The sequence below is a fragment of the Conger conger genome, chromosome 6 (assembly GCF_963514075.1).
Source record: "Conger conger chromosome 6, fConCon1.1, whole genome shotgun sequence".
Lineage (NCBI taxonomy): Eukaryota > Metazoa > Chordata > Actinopteri > Anguilliformes > Congridae > Conger > Conger conger.
This window is the reverse complement of record NC_083765.1, coordinates 54,451,626-54,468,740: the sequence shown is the minus strand read 5'-3', so window position 1 is coordinate 54,468,740 and position 17,115 is coordinate 54,451,626. Positions and strand designations below refer to the sequence as shown.

The 17,115-nt window shown below is 42.5% G+C and overlaps 1 protein-coding gene across 1 annotated transcript; it reads right to left on the bottom strand.

Moving 5' to 3' along the window:
* Nucleotides 1-3,766: 3,766 nt before the first annotated feature.
* Nucleotides 3,767-9,984, bottom strand: LOC133131271 (complexin-3-like). The gene is made up of 3 exons (XM_061246558.1): nt 9,522-9,984; nt 6,248-6,335; nt 3,767-5,828 (listed from the first exon to the last, which is right to left on the bottom strand). Exons 1-3 carry the CDS (start codon nt 9,683-9,685, stop codon nt 5,604-5,606), a joined length of 477 nt encoding a protein of 158 aa, XP_061102542.1. The 5' UTR covers nt 9,686-9,984; the 3' UTR covers nt 3,767-5,603.
* Between the last annotated feature and the right edge of the window lie 7,131 nt (nt 9,985-17,115).

Below are 17,115 nucleotides of genomic sequence, written 5' to 3'. Positions count from 1 at the left end.
ATATGAGGAAAATATGTTTAATTTTCTGTCAAACATGAATGGAACCTAATGGGAAAATAGGCTTTTTCAGCGAGGGGAAAAAACGAAACTTGGAAGAAAATAATGAAAATAAATAAATATGTAGCATATTGAACGTCAATATATGAGGAAAATATGTTTAATTTTCTGTCAAACATGAATGGAACCTAATGGGAAAATAGGCTTTTTCAGCGAAAATACAGGTAGGCGTACCACTAGGGGGCGACTTCATATCAATTGGCGAAACTCATAACTCGGAAAGCTGGGCCCCGGAATGATTCCTGGTGTAGGGGAACTGTTCTTTGCAAGGTTCTGAAAATAATGGAAAAGTCGATCTGAAGAAATCTAGGCCTATGAATTCATCCAGTAGGCTTCCACAGTCGGCTAAAACAACAAACGTTAGGTAGAAATGCGTGAATCGACAGAATTGAAATACTATTCAATGTTTTGCTTTTTCCCTAACCGCCCCAATAAAAATGAAATAAAGAATGACCATCAGTGAGCTGTTGCTTGCCGATTGACTGAAAATTCTGATGGTAGGATAGGCTAATGGTTTTGCCTTGCTGGTATTCCTAGGCTATCTGGAAATATATAAATATATTTCATAAAATGGCCTAACGAGTTAACTTCCACGGTGTGCAAATAGCTCTTCAGCACAATTGTTTGCTTTTATTTTCGTAAAAATGACGAGTTTCTAAAATGTGGAGCACTTTATCACAACTGTAATGTGTAGTGATGTAACAAAGTAGTTACATTTGAAATTCGAAAACAAGCATAGCTGAAGGACAAACGCAAGCATCTTAGTTACCGAAACGGCTTCAAAGGCGCATCCGCTGAATCTGGTAACTTAAATATAATTCCGTTATTTGAGAATCTCAACGGAAGGGATTGTTCCTTCAATAAACGAATGCTTGGATGAATGAATTAGCCTGTCGTTAGTAGATGATAAATAATCAGTGCTGCATTCACCTTTTGACAACATAATATGACCATATTAATTAACACTAAAAACGAATAGTCCCTTACTAAACACTCAAGCTACAAAAACTCAAGCCAACAGTTATATTGTATCCGCCTATGAATTATACGTATTTTATTTTTAAAAATAATCCTAAAAATCCTAAAAATGCTTTTTAGAGCCTTATCACCATGAGGGGCAAATCAGAGGATGTTTTGTGCAGCCAAGATCTTCAGAAACCTGTGAGTAGCTGCGTTCTTGGCTTTGAAATGGACAGATTTTAATTCCACGTGAGGCCTATATAATCTGTCTACCTTTCTGTAAATAGCTGTTTTTCCTTCTGGTTTTCCAATGAACTTCATCCTTCATTAGCTGAATCACAAAAATATGCTAAGGAGCCTGCACAAATCTTGAGGCGTAAACAGGTTGCTTTGTGTGTGCAGATACGAATCGCAAGTGGGGACAATGCGAAAGGAAAACATTCAAGGAGACCCAGTGTAAGTCAGATTATAATAATACCATTTTGTATGATAAGTAGAAGACCTAACTTTTAGCATCAAAATACTCAATTATTACCATGACAGCATCAAACAGGCTATGCTTAACAACATTAGTAATCCAGTGAGATGTGAAATATGAATGAGAGTGTATCTATGACTCACTGAGGCAAAACAAATATAGTGGGTGCTCCTGAAGCTTTGCTCCGCCATCATTGGTAAACCTCTTCTTATCCGCGGATTTGTTCTCTGATTCCAGCCTGTCAGCCTGGACAAGTCAGCACGGCTGGAGAAGGTTGAAACTCTAGTGCAAGGTCCTGCACGAAGCCTCCTGGTGAGACCACAAGAACGCAAAACGAGTTTCTCCTGCCAAAACGGGTTCCCGTGGCAACATCTAAGCTCGGAGTCGGAGCGCAGAACCTCAAGTCTGCTCACAACGACAGAAGACCTGTCCCCTCAGAAAAAGAAGAAGAAGAAGAAGAAGAAAGAGAGTGACACAAGGGAGGCTGCACAGCCAGCAAAAGAGGGGAGAGCGGTAGAGGTGGCAGAGCTGTTGAGGAGGATTAAGGAACTCCAGTGTTTGTGGAAGGCAGACCGAGAGGGATGGAAGCAGGCGAAGCAGAGAATGGAACAGGAGAAGGCGGAGGAGAGGAACAAGTGGAGGAACATTAAGAGGAACATGGAGAGCGCCATAGAGGAGCTGGACCTGGAGAAGACGCTGGTGCAACACCTGCGCAAGGAGGACCAGGAGAAGTGGTCCAAGGCCACAAACAGCCTGCTGGACCAGCTGCTCACTGAGCGGGCGGCGTGGCAGCAGGAGAGGGGCCAGACGGAGAGACATCGGCGGAAAGTGGCGGAGGAGTGGAGGAACGAGATGAAGGAGAAGGACAGGAAGATCACCGAGCTGGAGCTGGAGAGGAACAGGGTGGTGAGCCAGATGAAGCAGGACAGGGAGGAGATGGAGACGGAGGTGGGGGAGATGGAGGACGAGAGGACGAAGATGAAGGCGTCTCTCAAGAAGGCGCTCCAGGAGCGGGACGAGGCGGTCAGGGCTGAGCAGCGGGTGAGCGAGCTGGAGAGGCAGGAGAGGGAGAAGAGGCTCGAGGAGGCGAAGAAAGTTCTCCACGCGGAGGCGAAGACAAAGGAGGAGAAGAAGAAGGCGAAGGAGGCCATCATGGCCCAGAAGGCCGAGGAGCAGCGGTGGGACCAGGAGAGGCTGGAGAGGGAGAGGGAGGAGAAGAGGAAGGATAAGGAGCACAAGGCCGTGGTGGCAGAGCTGAAACGGAAGGAGGGGGAGCTGCTGAGGAAGCAGAGGGAGATTATACGCGTTCAGGTGGCGGAGGAGCGGAAGAGGGACAAAGAGAGAAGATGGAGGAAGCTGACCGAGAGGATGGCCAAAGCGAAGCAGGCGAAAACAGGATCGAGGGCCAGCGAGACCAAGCCTGTGGATGGTGAGAAAGATACGGGAGAATGGTGGAGAGAAAGGAAAAGAAGAAAGAAGAGAAGAATCAGGAAGTTAGCTTTGCTCAAGAACGAGACGAAAGAGGAAGATACACAATGCTGTCAAAAGCTCTGTATCCGCATTCCTATTGGTCAGAGCAAGACAGAGGACAGCGTGGAAATGTGAACCATCAAAACCCTAAAATCACTCTGCTATGAATAGTACTAATATGCTAATCATTTAATATTAACATAATATTTTCAAATACACCAAATAAAAAAGAGAAGAGACAAATATCACTGCTCAGTTTTTTATTTATTTATATCTGCTAATTTGGGCATGAATCCAATTGTATGCTCTCAAAGGGATATTATGTGTCACCATTCTGCATTTTGTACTTGTTATAACTTGCAGTATTAAAAACCTAATTTACAAGCACTTTATTGCATCTTGGCCTAATTATTGACTACACATTAAAAATTGTGTTTCGGATAAGACACTTATTTATTTTCTAGGATCCATATTCTTCTTATTCTGCTCTAAACCAGAAGCAGAAGGCACATCTTTTTTTGGTTAAAAGACTAATCTTCTGCATTTAGTCTTTTGACAAGAGGGATTTGTAGCTGCTTCCCTTTCCGTGTTAGGGCCATAGGGTGTTCTGGTTTTTAATTCAACAACCCTCAGACCTATGGAAATTTGTGAAGTAACTAATCTACTGCTTTGGTTTATCATAAGTACTGTGTATCAGTAAAAAAAACCTATGCATCTACAGTTCTCCAAGTGTGAGTAAATATCTTCGGTGTCATTGATCATTAGTAAAAGGCCTAAATGATCACAGTCAAATCTAAAACGCATGTGTTATAAAATATGTTTATTGTAGATTTTACAGTCCCACATATAGCAAGGGGTACTCTAATCATTCAAAAATCATCAAGTTTAAAATCAGACCCTTGAAAACAATAACAAAATAAGAGATTAGAGTAGAAAAAGTGCAAAATAATTTTGAAAATAATAATCCTTTCAGTTGCATAACTGGAATTGTCATTAAAACTAATGGGCCTATGAAGCAGATGTCAATCATTTACTGAGCCTAGCTCAGCCTTTCCACCTAGCAAGCTACACGACAAGAAGAGCAACAAAAGCAATGTCCTTCCTTCTCCTCTTCACCAGTTTGAAGGGTGATAAGTACTCAATAACAATGCAAGTGCTTTTCATATTCACATACTGTATATTTAGCAAATGTCATTCAATCCTAAGGTAACACGATAATAAGGTTACATGAATTGGCATTAACGAATGCAGTTGTTAACTAGCTAGTGAGAAGTTAATCTGTACAGCTGTGTTTATGTATTTGTACATCATTAATTAATGTTTGCAACAACATTAGTTAATGCCGATTAATACTGGAATTAATAAAACGTAATTTATTAGTTAATGATTAACTAATTAGAAATGTATCCTATGGTTTGCTAATGTATAAATATTCATATACCTAATACATTAATAAGTAGTTAAATACATGAACTACTGAAGTTAATTTAATGCTTAATTAATGTATTTGTAAATCAATTAATTCATTTTAACAGCTACATTAGTGAATGGTAACTTCTAAATTCAAAATGAAGCATAAGCACATTTCAGAAATGTGGGGGCTTTCTCAAAGCCCCAGTCGGGTGAAATTACCACGCTGTTCGTGCAATGGGTGGCAAACTGCTAATGTAGAATAATGGACAGGGAAGGATTTATAACTCAGGAATTATGGGTACGATCCCAGGTGGGGTGCTGCTGTGGTACCCTTGAGCAAGGATATTTACGAAACCTTGATTGCTTCAGTAAATATCAAGCTGTATAAATAGATTGCATTGCAATAACTTTGTGAGCATTGCCATCACCAGTATTTGACAATGGACATTTTGAGAACTGGACATCTGCTAGTACCCCCACATCTCTCAGAATTCAAGCTAGTCTTACAGATTTTATCCCCCCCCCTCCCCCCGCATTAAAATTAGTGACACAAATGACAGTTTTTAATGCCACAGAAACGCACAAAATACTGAATATGCAATTTGACAATTTTTGTACATAATGAGGCCCGTACTCTGTGTCCACTCAGTGTCCTCAGTTGCCTCCAAAAACATTTATATAGCAGCGTTACTGACTTCTGTCGTAATACAACAATGCTGACATATAGCAATATATTTAGGGGAGTGCGTGTTTGTGTGTGAGTGCGTTCCTAAATATTGAAACCAGTACTCTCAGTCAAAGGATGACACCCAAAGACAGCACTTGACACATCATAGCAGCTAAACAATATCAAACCACCAGCACAAAACAGCATTACTGAAATTGTGGAGTCATGGGTGGGGTATGGAAGAGATCATAGACCATTAGCACAATGAGCTACAAGACAGAGACAGTTAAGAGTTAAGAGGCAGTAAACAAAATGTATGTTTTGCATGTTGGCCAGAGTTCTAGTGTATGTAACCTTTTGTAACCTCTTGAACGTGTTCTCTGTGTCTCCGAGGAGTGAACTACACGTCTCTGTCTGTAGCCTCTATGTGTGATATGTGCCTTCAAGCAAACGTTTGTGTGACTGTTACGGGGGAGGTCACTGGGATTGTGAGTGACTGTAGAGGGTTGAATGTGTGTGGATGAGCGAGGTGTAAACTGGCGTCTGGGCGGGTCCGGGTCACATGACGCAGCACTTCTCGGCAGACTGCTTGAGGTCCTCCAGCGTGGCCTGGGCCTTGTCCTTGAGCTGGTCCAGGTCCACGTTCTGGATGTTGGTCAGCTGCCCGATGACGGACTGCTTGTTGGCCTCCTCCTGGTTGTCCTCGGCGATCATCTTGGCTAGCTCCATGGGCAGCTCGATGTCGTCTCCCGCCTGCTGGATCTGAGTGTCGTCAACCTCGTTCTGGCAGAGGGACGGAGGGCGGGGAAAGGAGAGGGCAGGAGAGGTGGAAAGTGAGGGATGAAATTAAGATTTTGTCGGGCAATGCGCTCGTCTGTTAACCCTTTCAATCCCAAGCCCAATATGTGTCCCAAGTGGCTCCACCCAAATCACAAGGGCTTTTGAGACAGTTGAGAAGGGGCTCAGTACAGCAGTCATTTTGATTGGTTGAAAAGCTATGGCACTCCTGGGACTGAAAGGGTTAACTGGGAGCATTAAAATAGTATGTGGGTTAGTATGTTCCTTTTACCTTCAGAGCAAGACCGGGCACTTTTATTTTGATTCAAATGGGAAAATACATATCCAAACTCTCTTTGATGAATGTTTGCATAAGACAATTACAGTTAAAAATAATTTCCAGATGATATAAATTAATTGTTTACCTTTGGAAGTCTGTATTTGTCCCGAAAGTGACTCCTGACCGTGGCACGCTCTGCTTTCTTCTGGGCAAAGTTGGCATCCCGCTCCATCCTGCGAATAAAAACATTGGGGTATTGGGTTACACCTTAGTAAATACAAAACTGTATTTTTATGCATTTCAGGGTGTTTGTGGACAAAGCTGTGTGTGTGTGTGTTAATTTTTCTCTCAAAACAATGAGAAATTTGCTCAAGCTTATGGGTTTATGTCTACAATTAAACTGCCACATTCGTGGACAAGGGTTTCTTTTAGCCTCCATCGAACCACACCATATTTCCTCAATGAATACACAAAGGCATGAGACCAGCACTGAGCGATCACAACAGATATACAGCATATGCAAAGAAAATACGTTGCAGAAAAAACGGAGTATAGCTCACATAATGAAAAAATACAGAAATAAAGCCCAAACATTACAAGCCCAACCAAATGCACAACACAAATCAAAATTTCAGAGCATAAAACAACCCATGATAACAGATTATTTTTCACAAATCCAAGAATGGGTGGAGGTACAGTGGGATGTGAATGCTAGCTTGTTTGAACCAATGAAAACAGTTCTGTTCCCCTCTCCACAGCGGAACTTGGAGAATGGTTGGTCGAAAGCACTGATAGGGTATGTTAGCTCCACCCACTTTGGTTTCATGATGCCTCACACTCCCAGGACCCCGGAGCACAGCACAGCCATGAAAAGCACAGTCCAGCAGAAACACAAAATACAAAAGAACAACAATCTGTGATGATGAAGAGCTCTGGGTAACACTGATCCATTCGCAGACCGCTTGACAAGGAAATATCAGCCACATCAACTGACTGACATGCATCCATTTGGAAGGGTACCTGTTTATCACTCGTATACTTTCACAGCAGTTTGAAATTCTTCACATCTTTGTCATGGAATTGCAAACACTCAGACCTCAATTCATCTACAGCGCAATTTGCAGCTATTCAATCCAAAACTCTCCCTGTGTCGTGGTATTTATTATGAAGCTAAGTCGATCCTTGTCATGAAATCATATGGAGCATGTTATGTTAGAATATGAACTTGTGAACAATTACTGGCTTTTTTATTGCCGCATGAAATATTGTAGTACCCAACATCCACTCAACATCCAGCAGGGGGCAGTAAAGAAACACAACTTCACAAGTTCACAGAAATGGTTGCTATTAGTTGTTCTTTATCAAGTCACACACATTAGGTTTGATATAGGTTAAACCAATGTTTTTACACACATACAGGAACAATTTGAGTTGAGGCCATTAGATTCATAAACAGTCGTGCAGGTGAGATAATGACAAGGGACAGACCTAAACCTAACTAATGTGGAAAATGCTGAAATGTTCAATGACATATGAATAAGAACATAACCCCTGTTCATGGGCTCAAACAGGAAAGTGGAGCAATTATGGCACAGATAGACATTAATGGTGAGGCTGTTCCACTTGTGAAATATGGCATGAGAGCTCAGAGGAAGTGCCAGGCACAGGACGCCAAGCAGCTGATGTTCCTCTGCATTTGGAGCTTTGCCTTTTCATTTGTGGCTATAAGAGGAGTGGCTCTGTCTCTGTGCATTAAATGAGTTGACCTCCTGTCTGTGTGATTGCTGAGGCACGCTGGCAGCCTTACCAAGAGCAATTCACAAACCCGTGTGCATTTGGCATCAAGCTAACTCAAATCACAATACCTGAAAATCTTGTTTACAACTAAACAAAGCAGAAGCGTACTGTTGTGCATGACGTTCTGTGCTCTGAATAATCCAAATATAATGTAGAAGGAAAATGTTGTGTTTTTTCTACGGTCAACGAAGCAAACATTTGGCTGGAGGGAGCGCGCGCGCTGTGACGTGCTCTCGCTTGTGTCTGATGTGCCGTGTGGTGAATCTTGCGGCCAACGCCGAGCAGTGAGGGTCAACGCAATGGGTCGCGGCGACGCACGTCCAATACAAATCCATGTTGGGACCCGAGGGCAGGTATGAAGGGCGCTGATGTCCTCGGGGAAGCCAACCTCCATGGCTAAAATAGCAGCACTGGTTTGCGCGCAGTGAACCGATTAATGCCTTTGCCTAAATGTTATGCTTTAATGTGGCTTCACTATTTTGAGGTTAGTTGTTATTTACATGGGTCATACGCTTTAGAAGTCGCAGAATTACACCAGCAAGAACGAGATAGGCGTAACTATTCGCGCAATCTCTGCTAATAATCGTAAATACCTGAATAGATTATCACACTGGAAAACAAATATTATTTGTTGACATGATGACGCCTTCATGAAGACAGTCCATCCAACTTCTCAATATATCAAGGTGTACCATATAAAGAAGGAACTTCCAGGAATTACACAAAGGCTATATTACACGATTGAGAATTTAATTCAATGCAATAGAATCCCGGGAATTTGGCTGAGAAAAAACACGAGCCCACACGAGGTCAGCTTAATTGCTCCTCTTAAAACATGGCGTGGGTGTTTCAGTGAACTCAGGGCATTATTAAGACTAACAAGATGAGCTGATACAGTCATGGATGCACTTCACAATTCTCATTAATATCACGAATTGGGTTCCATTATGGATGACCTAATTAATGTCAAATTTGTAATTGAACACAGAACAACCCCATTTTAATCTAAGTTATTAGTTTCGGTATGGTTACATCTCTTTGCCTAATCTTTGCACTTTATTTTCAGATGAATTGCCTTACACCACTGATGAACAAATGTCTCGTTGATTAGCTTAACCCTCTGCCAATGTTTCTCCATATGAGAAATACAGAGAATAGCTAATCTGTGAAAAAGGTGACACCGAAAGTGACACCGACTTTTCCAAAAACGAATATTAGCCTATTTACTTGCGCCGTGTAACTAGTTTGTTTCCGTCTGTGTTTAACGCAATTAGCTCTGACCCTGAGGAGAAATTATAATATTTACACCGTCTGTCTTGCCCCATAATTCTTATATTTCAAGGAAAACAGATGACCTAAATCATACAGAACATCAGTACGGAACGGAAACCCCCTCAGAGCGCGGCAGCTAAAGCGAGGTGAGCGTGGAATGTGAAAATCATGAGGTGTTTGGGGAAATAGCAGGAGAGACGTGCAAATCGCACAATTTACAGTGCAGCGTTGGATGTTCACGATTCCTCTGACAAATCCCTCAACACTTCTGCCGACAGGAGTTCGCAAAAAGGGCTTGCGTTGCCATTAAAACTTATACACTAAGTGTTAACATTGTAAACGTTTCTTACTTTTCCTCCACCAACTGCTGTTGGTATTGTTCAAACTCTTCCTGTGTCATTCCTTTCGCCTCGGCTTCCGTCTTTTCCCCTTCTCCTGTTTTCATCTCTTCTCCCAAACCGCCAGTCAGATTTTTCAGTTGTCCCCCCACCATGTGTTTCACCATGAAAGCCATCGTTTTTCTTCTGTGGACCTCTTGCTTTTGTAAAGAAACCGCCTTTATCCCAGGTGTAAAATAAGTCCAGTCTTAATGGGAAGACTTGATTGTTTGATAAAGGAATTGCAGTTGCTTGAATACAGTTACAGAATGCTTTCTATGTAAATGATAACAGTGTTAAAATAAATAAAATCCCAAATTGCGTTTCGCGGATGTTGTCCCAATAAAATCAAGGCGTTTAGCACCAGTGGTAACGGACAGCTCCTCTTTGCAGACGGAGATGTGAATTACGCGGAAGCCGTGGAAATCAACTTGAACCAACAAGTTTGTCAGTTCTTCTCACCAATCCTATTTTGTTGGCTTAAGTGCTCGCTTGGATGACGTTGCTATCGCACATGGCATCCCGTGATTCGCCCTCCGATTATAACTCACCATTGTTCAGATCTGCGCTTCTCGCATTCATAACTGTTTCAGGCTGTTACAGACACACGTGACCTGTCAGAATGTTTCCCGTGGTTAGAGAGGGCGCTTCGTTGCCCGTGCACTATCACGGTAACTGGGACAATTTCGCTGTTAGAGAGCTTCTAGAAGACATAATACTCATAGCTCATAATCTCATAATAATTACAGTATGTGCACCCGTCAGTAAAACATGATGTGTCTGCGAGTTATCACTACTAGATATATCCATTTGGAGACATAAAGAATAAATAAATAAATAAGTCATTGAATAAGAATAACAATTTCAGGAGATCATTTACATTTTATCAATTTCCATTTTTATGCTGTTCTGCTAAATATCGAGAGCTCCATCATAGCTACAGGCAACAGACTGATGACTTTTCCAATTACGTCACGTTTAACCAGTAAATATACAAATAATTAACTACATTTATTTTCATATAGTAACATGAGATTTTATGCTTGAGCAATCTTGAGCAATGACACATTGATGTGTATGGATTGTGGAAATAACAGCAGTGTAAATTCATTGACTTCATAACCCCAGTGAAACCAAGGAATGTTCACTTTCATAGCAAACATGTGTTTTAAGAGGAAATTCTGTTTCCAGTTGGACCTTGCTTTCTTTCATTCTCTGTCTTCTTTGATTGTAAATCAGCATTACAGCCTTTGGCTGAAAATGCATGAATTCAATCTGCAAAGGGTGAAATTGACTGAAATATGAGGGATAAAAAAAAAAAGAAATGTTCATTTGAATACTGTGCCCCATGCTGATTTCAAATGCAGACCCACAAGTGCTGGCTGAGAACATATTATATATAGATTATTTTCTGCACATTAACATCTGCAGTCATCATGTGAGCAGTACTCAAGGACAGGCTGGCATATTTGCTGCGCTGCTGAACAACACTCATGTCCACAGCTCCCACACTGACTTCCTCTCCAGGGATTCTCAGTGTGAATCGACGAGGCTACTACGACTAGTTTTCACACAAAATGTTCAAATCTGTAACCCACAAGCCGGGTGAATGCAATGGCCGTCCCGTTGGTCCACTCTGGGGACGTGGCTATTCTGCGGTTATTTTTGCGATACGAGTAATGTTTTGAAAACCCCTCCGTTTAGACCACGCATGCATGAGTGCACACTTCATCTCTGTGCACCTGTGTTTGGGCACAGCTGGCTCTGTCACTGTGACACATGCGCGGTTTGTCTGCCACAGCGTACGACGGCAGCTGCCAGACGTGTCATGTGGAGCCCCGTACGCCTCGTAACAATATACCCAAATACCCTCTACAGCTGACCTCATGTTCATATTGCAACTGCGACATGTTTGGGCGAGGAGAGAGGCCATGTTTCCAGCACGCCACAGCCTGGTTTTAAGGCGAAAGTTGTTCTGTGTCCCCCAGTGACTTCCTTCGAGTGCCTATCCTTCATGATCTTTGGCCCTGGACCACATTCAAACACGGCAATGACAGTGCTTTTAGTGACAAGTCAACTGCAGACCATGTTTCTGTGTTTGTTGTGTTTTTGTGTTCGTCCTTCTTGTTCTGGCATTGTGCTGCGTGTGTCTGTTAATGTCATACTGCCTGTGTGCAACTTATGTAATGTATGGCTCCTTATTCCCTGGGGATAAAGTATCTGCTCATACATATGTATATACATGCACAGTTTATATGCTGTTTATACGATCACCCGCTCAACATTCTCTGACTCAGTCTTCACCACACAAGGCAGGAGAGTGATTGCTGATTCGATCATGTGATGTGAAATGAGCGTTGTGACTCACCTTCTCCAATCAATGTCAATTGCTCGCCTGGGGCTAGGGCCCCTGACCTTGAATCCACTGGACGTTTCTTGCCAAAAGGAGACAAACATTGGCACGAATGACGCCCACATTCGGCAATCCAAGATCACAAAGTGCAATATTATCTCTGCAGCCTAGGACACTGATATGAAATTGCCTGGTCTTCTGAGGAGGGGTGTCCTCCATCCTAGCCACAGAGGTGCCCTCCTCCTTTCCTCGAACCTTGAGCATGGACTGGGTTATGATAACCTTTGACTCAACAGTCATCATGAGCCCAGGCCCAGTCCCATGTTGAGCCCTCCCTGCACAGAGCCTATTGCCCCTGTCTCTGGGCTCCTCACTTTGGCAGTCTAGCTGTTCTCTAGTCATGTCCTGGCCTATAAACCTGCCGTCTCCTATTGCCCAGGCTCTTCTGTGGCCTGCTGTATCAAGCTACCTAACACTTTTTAACTCTAAGTCTTTTTAAGCTCTCTTTGTACTAAGGCGTTACTTAATTCTGACTTTATTCAGGATAGGGGAATTGACATCTTCTGCATTACTGAAGCTTGGCAACAAACAAATTACTTTTATTTTCACATCCAACATACCCCTATTTGGTATGTTCATTGTGGCAAGCTCTTGTCACTGGCCATTGAGGTGACCTTGCTGGTATTCATAAGGCTCGATTAAAGACCAAAGATTTTCAGTGTGCCATGGTGATTAGCTTTGAGTGCCTATCCATTATGATCTTCGCCCCTAGACCTCTACTAAGCATCCTAATCTGTTGGCCCCCCAAACCTTCTTCAGTGCTTTTCTCTGAATTCTTTCTGCCCTTTTCTGTCCATTATACTGTTAGGTGATTTCAACATACACGCTGACCCTACAGTTAACCTAAAAGTAGAATTCATTGCTTCTCCCCAATAAATGAATCCCTAATTTCAGACTGTGTAATCAAGTCCAAATCCACTACTTCCTCCTTAAATTACATGCCTACTCCCCTAATCGAGGCACGTCTCTCCATCTCTCCGCTGGTGCTCAATAGTTAATGCGTCACTGGTATCTGGTATGGTTCCTGCTCCATGAAAACTTGCTGCTATAACTAACACTGAAACAACAAGGCCTTGATCACAGCAATCTCCCTAATCACAAACTCATCTCCAACCTGCCCTTCCTCGCTAAAGTCCTCGAGTCCAAATTCAGCACAATATGACCCAGGTCAACCACTTGGAACCCGCAGGTTTTAAGGCAGTACCGAAACTGATAATGAGTGATAAACAACCTTCTTTGTGTTGCTGATGTCGAGAGAGTGTCCATCTTAATCTTACTAGATTTATTCGACACATTCTGCCCAACATTTTACTAGAACATTTGGAGAAGTAGGTATCACTGGCACTCCTTTACGCTGGTTTCAGTCCCATCTTTAAGAGAGGGAGCAGTTTGTTTCACTGCTTTTAAGCATTTACATGCTTCCTCTTGGTCAGATTCTTCATCATTCTTTGTCTTAATTTTCACTGCTATGCTGACAATACCCAAATGTATGTCCATACCAATTCCTCATCTGAACTTCTCCCCCCCCCCAATGCATCTGAAATCAAAATCTGGATGAATCATAACTTCCAAAAGCTCAATGACGATAAGACAAAGGTATTGCTAAGGCGTGGTCATGAACCAGGGGAGGAACAGGGCTGCACTGGGGGGACAGGGCTGGAGTGGTCTGAGGAAAGAGCCCCAGGAAAAAGAATCAAAGAAGAAGAAGCCTAGACACTGTAGAAATGATCAGTACACAGAATAAGCATTCAACCACTGCATTATGAATAATATGGAAAATAAACTCTAATGTGTGTGAAAGTAAAGGCCACAAATGGTTTTATCACTTTACCCACAATGCACATTGCTTCACTGTTGGGAATTATGCTCAGTAATGGAGTCTTGGATACCATCAATAGGAAGGGTGTGGAAATCCCACATTGGGGCAGCCTATAACCTAGAGGCTAACTTGCTTGACTGGGACCCAGAAGGACAGTGGTCTGAACCCCAGTGTAGCCACAGTAAAAACCAGTGCAGCTGTTGGGCCCTTGAGCAAGGACCTCAACCCTCACATTGCTCCAGCCTCTGTGTCAGCTAAATAACTTGCGTAATGTGACACCAGGAGGACGTGAGGTGGCTGGGATGACCTTCCAGTGGAGCGATGCAGAGCTTCACTGACACCTCAGCACTTTATCAGACACTGATCCAGAGCAACGCACATTTTTAGCATTTTTGTACATAGTATCTGTTTACACAGCTGGCTGTACGTCTACTGAAGTATCTTGCTCAAGGGTACGGCAGCTGTGTCCTACCTGGGAATCTAACCTGCAACCTTTTGATTACAAGCCCTGTTCCCCCCTGTGAATGACTGAAACTGTTGGGCACAAGCTATCCGTCACACAGCTGGATCCATGGATGAAATATCCATCATTCCCATTTCCTCTGCGAATATGTGGGCATTGAAAATCAACAAATTCTACGTCTCCAATGGGCTTAAAATGTGCTGAACGTTACTTGAAACTATATTATGAGCAAAAATGGAAATTATATAAGATATCAAGATCTATTATGTTGCATTTAACTACTGTATCACATTGCCAGTCCGGGGTGATTTGTCAAAGATAAGGTTATTTAACTTGGTGAAAGTCAAGTCAGAAAAATCCAGAAAGAAGCTTGTCTCTTCTCAACAGAACAACATCTTTGTGTCCGCAGTAGGTCGGAAACTGTTATTGGCCATTGAGGGTGATGGCAATTTATAATATGAGTTACTTGATCCTAGAAGGTCATTTCTGAAGTTCACTGATAACAAAAAATATATTCAATTTGTCTCTTCACAATTGTATTAATTCACTGATGGATTCAATATGATTATACAGGCCTCTGTATTTATACAATTGAGGATTACTATTGTTGATTACTTCCATGAACATGGCACATAAATCAGTCATTTTAAAGTAATCATTGTGCCATTTGGTTCACGGAGTACACACATGAAAAGGACTGGCACAGAAGGACTGGTACAAAAAGGCAAGGGCTAGACATCCTTCAGATGAACACACACACATACGCTGCCATGTCACACACCCGCATGCTTTTCAAAGTGCAGGTGGAGCTTACGAGCATAGAATCACTGTGAGTCAAAGCCTGGGGAAATGTCAGGCTTCAGCATGTGAAGTGAGTGGTCGTGTCCAAAAACACCTGATAATATATTTGTCTTCTTGAATCTGTGCATAAGGTGAGTTACATAAGACGAAACCAGACTGGTCCATACCAGCTTCTGGAAAGGCTCAAACCACCCCCCTCCACCCTCTAACTCTCTTGCGCTCTCTCTCTCTCTCACTCTATCTCTCGTGCCCTCTCTTTCTCTCTCTCACTCTATCTCTCGTGCCCTCTCTCTCTCTCTCGCTCTATCTCTCGTGCTCCCTCTCTCTGCCTGAATTAGAACCGTGGCCTTAGAGAAATGGCACGGCACAATAGGTTAGCGCTGGCTGCAGTTAAATGGGATGCGATAACCGGAAAATTCTCTCTCAGCCGAGTTCCTGCAAATAATGGGCATGGAGAGGACACAACCTTCGCGAGTGTGGCAGGAGGTGTCGGGCGAGCGAGACAGAAGGGAAGACAGAGAGGGAGCGAAGCAGGGACAGAAAGAGAGGAGACAGATGAAGGAAGCCGAGGGAGTCGATAATAAACGTGGATGACAGGCGCCGATCCTCTCGCGCGTTTGTGGGTGTGGGGGCACGCAAAGGTGGATTCCTGCCAGGCTCCGTGACACGGTCTGGGGATGTGTCCACTCAGCATGGTTCCCTGGGCATGCCCAGAAGACATTCCTAAACCATGTGTATTTGCATCCAATTTCTGGATGTCCCTTGAAGGAAGGAACAATGTAGGCCTTGAGACATTATTCAGTGCTGTTATTTGGGATTAGGAGAATGTTAATTGTGGATGGTTATTTGTTTACTGGAAATGTAAGCAATGTTCAACGAATCAGGCATTTCACATTGTACATCTGGAACATTCTTGGAACAGAACGGTCATGATCATTTCTTCTGACTATTTCATAATGATCAGGGGACATTAGCAGGAGGTTTGCAATGCAAAATTTTGACAGGACATATATTACACTTTACAATAAGGTCACATTAATTGACATTAGTTAATGTAGTTGTTAACTTTAATTATTTACAAATGCATTAAGCATTATGCATCAAGCACTTTTCATTAGTTATAATGTATTTCTTAACTCATAACTAATGTATTAGTGACATGAATATTTATACATGAGCAAACCATAGGATAAACATATAATTAGTGTTTCATTCCAATATTAATTGGCATGAACTAATGTAGTTCTTAGCATGTATTCAGGATGTACAAATACATAAGCAAAGCTGAACAGCTTAATGTTTCAGTAGCTAGATAATTAACAACTACATTAGCATGCCAATTAATGTAACCTTAATGTAAAGTGTCACCATTTTATTGTTGTAAAATAGTTTCCCTGATGTTCTTGAAACAGTCCTCTGTTTGCAGAGTGCTCTAAACACTAAGTTGCATCTTTTTACCCTTTTCTGGATTTTCAGTGAAATGACATTTCCCAGACAGCGGCGCAGTCCTAATTTTAAACCGCTGCTGACCCTCAACCCTCCGGCCACAGCTACGGACAGGCTGGCAACCCTTTTTCCCTACCAGCCTGGGACTAACAGCCGGACGGGGCAAAAATAACCGCTCTGCATCGCAGCCAGTGGTGGGGGGGGGGGTTCCTTCAGTACAATATGTACTGAAGGAACACATTATGTATGTAAATTACTGTGATGATAAATTTGGAAGGCTGTAAATAATATCACAAGAAATGCAGGAGATATTGTACCATACACAGAATAGCACACTACATGGTTCTGACAGGGTATAAGGGGGGTTATGATGTGGATACGTATGCCTACATAAGTGTTTAGAGTAGAGACAGGCCCTCCCATAACTTATCCAAATAACTGATAGGGGACAATCATGAGATCAAGTGCTGTCATAAAAAGCATCTCAGTACTATCATTACATGTGGGGTGTGCAAAGCTTGCACAGGATCGTATTTAAGGGAAATGTAAAGTTCCATTCGAGGAGATTCTGCTTAACAGTTCTCCTGGTACCATAGTCTAAGCCGTTTGGAATCATTTGGTAATG

Coding starts and splice junctions, on each gene's coding strand:
- LOC133131271 (XM_061246558.1), bottom strand. CDS start 9,685: ATGGCTTTCATGGTGAAACACATGGTGGGGGGACAACTGAAAAATCTG. Junction 6,336..9,521: donor CAGCAGTTGGTGGAGGAAAA/GTAAGAAACGTT, acceptor TTTTATTCGCAG/GATGGAGCGGGATGCCAACT. Junction 5,829..6,247: donor ACAAATACAGACTTCCAAAG/GTAAACAATTAA, acceptor TCCCTCTGCCAG/AACGAGGTTGACGACACTCA.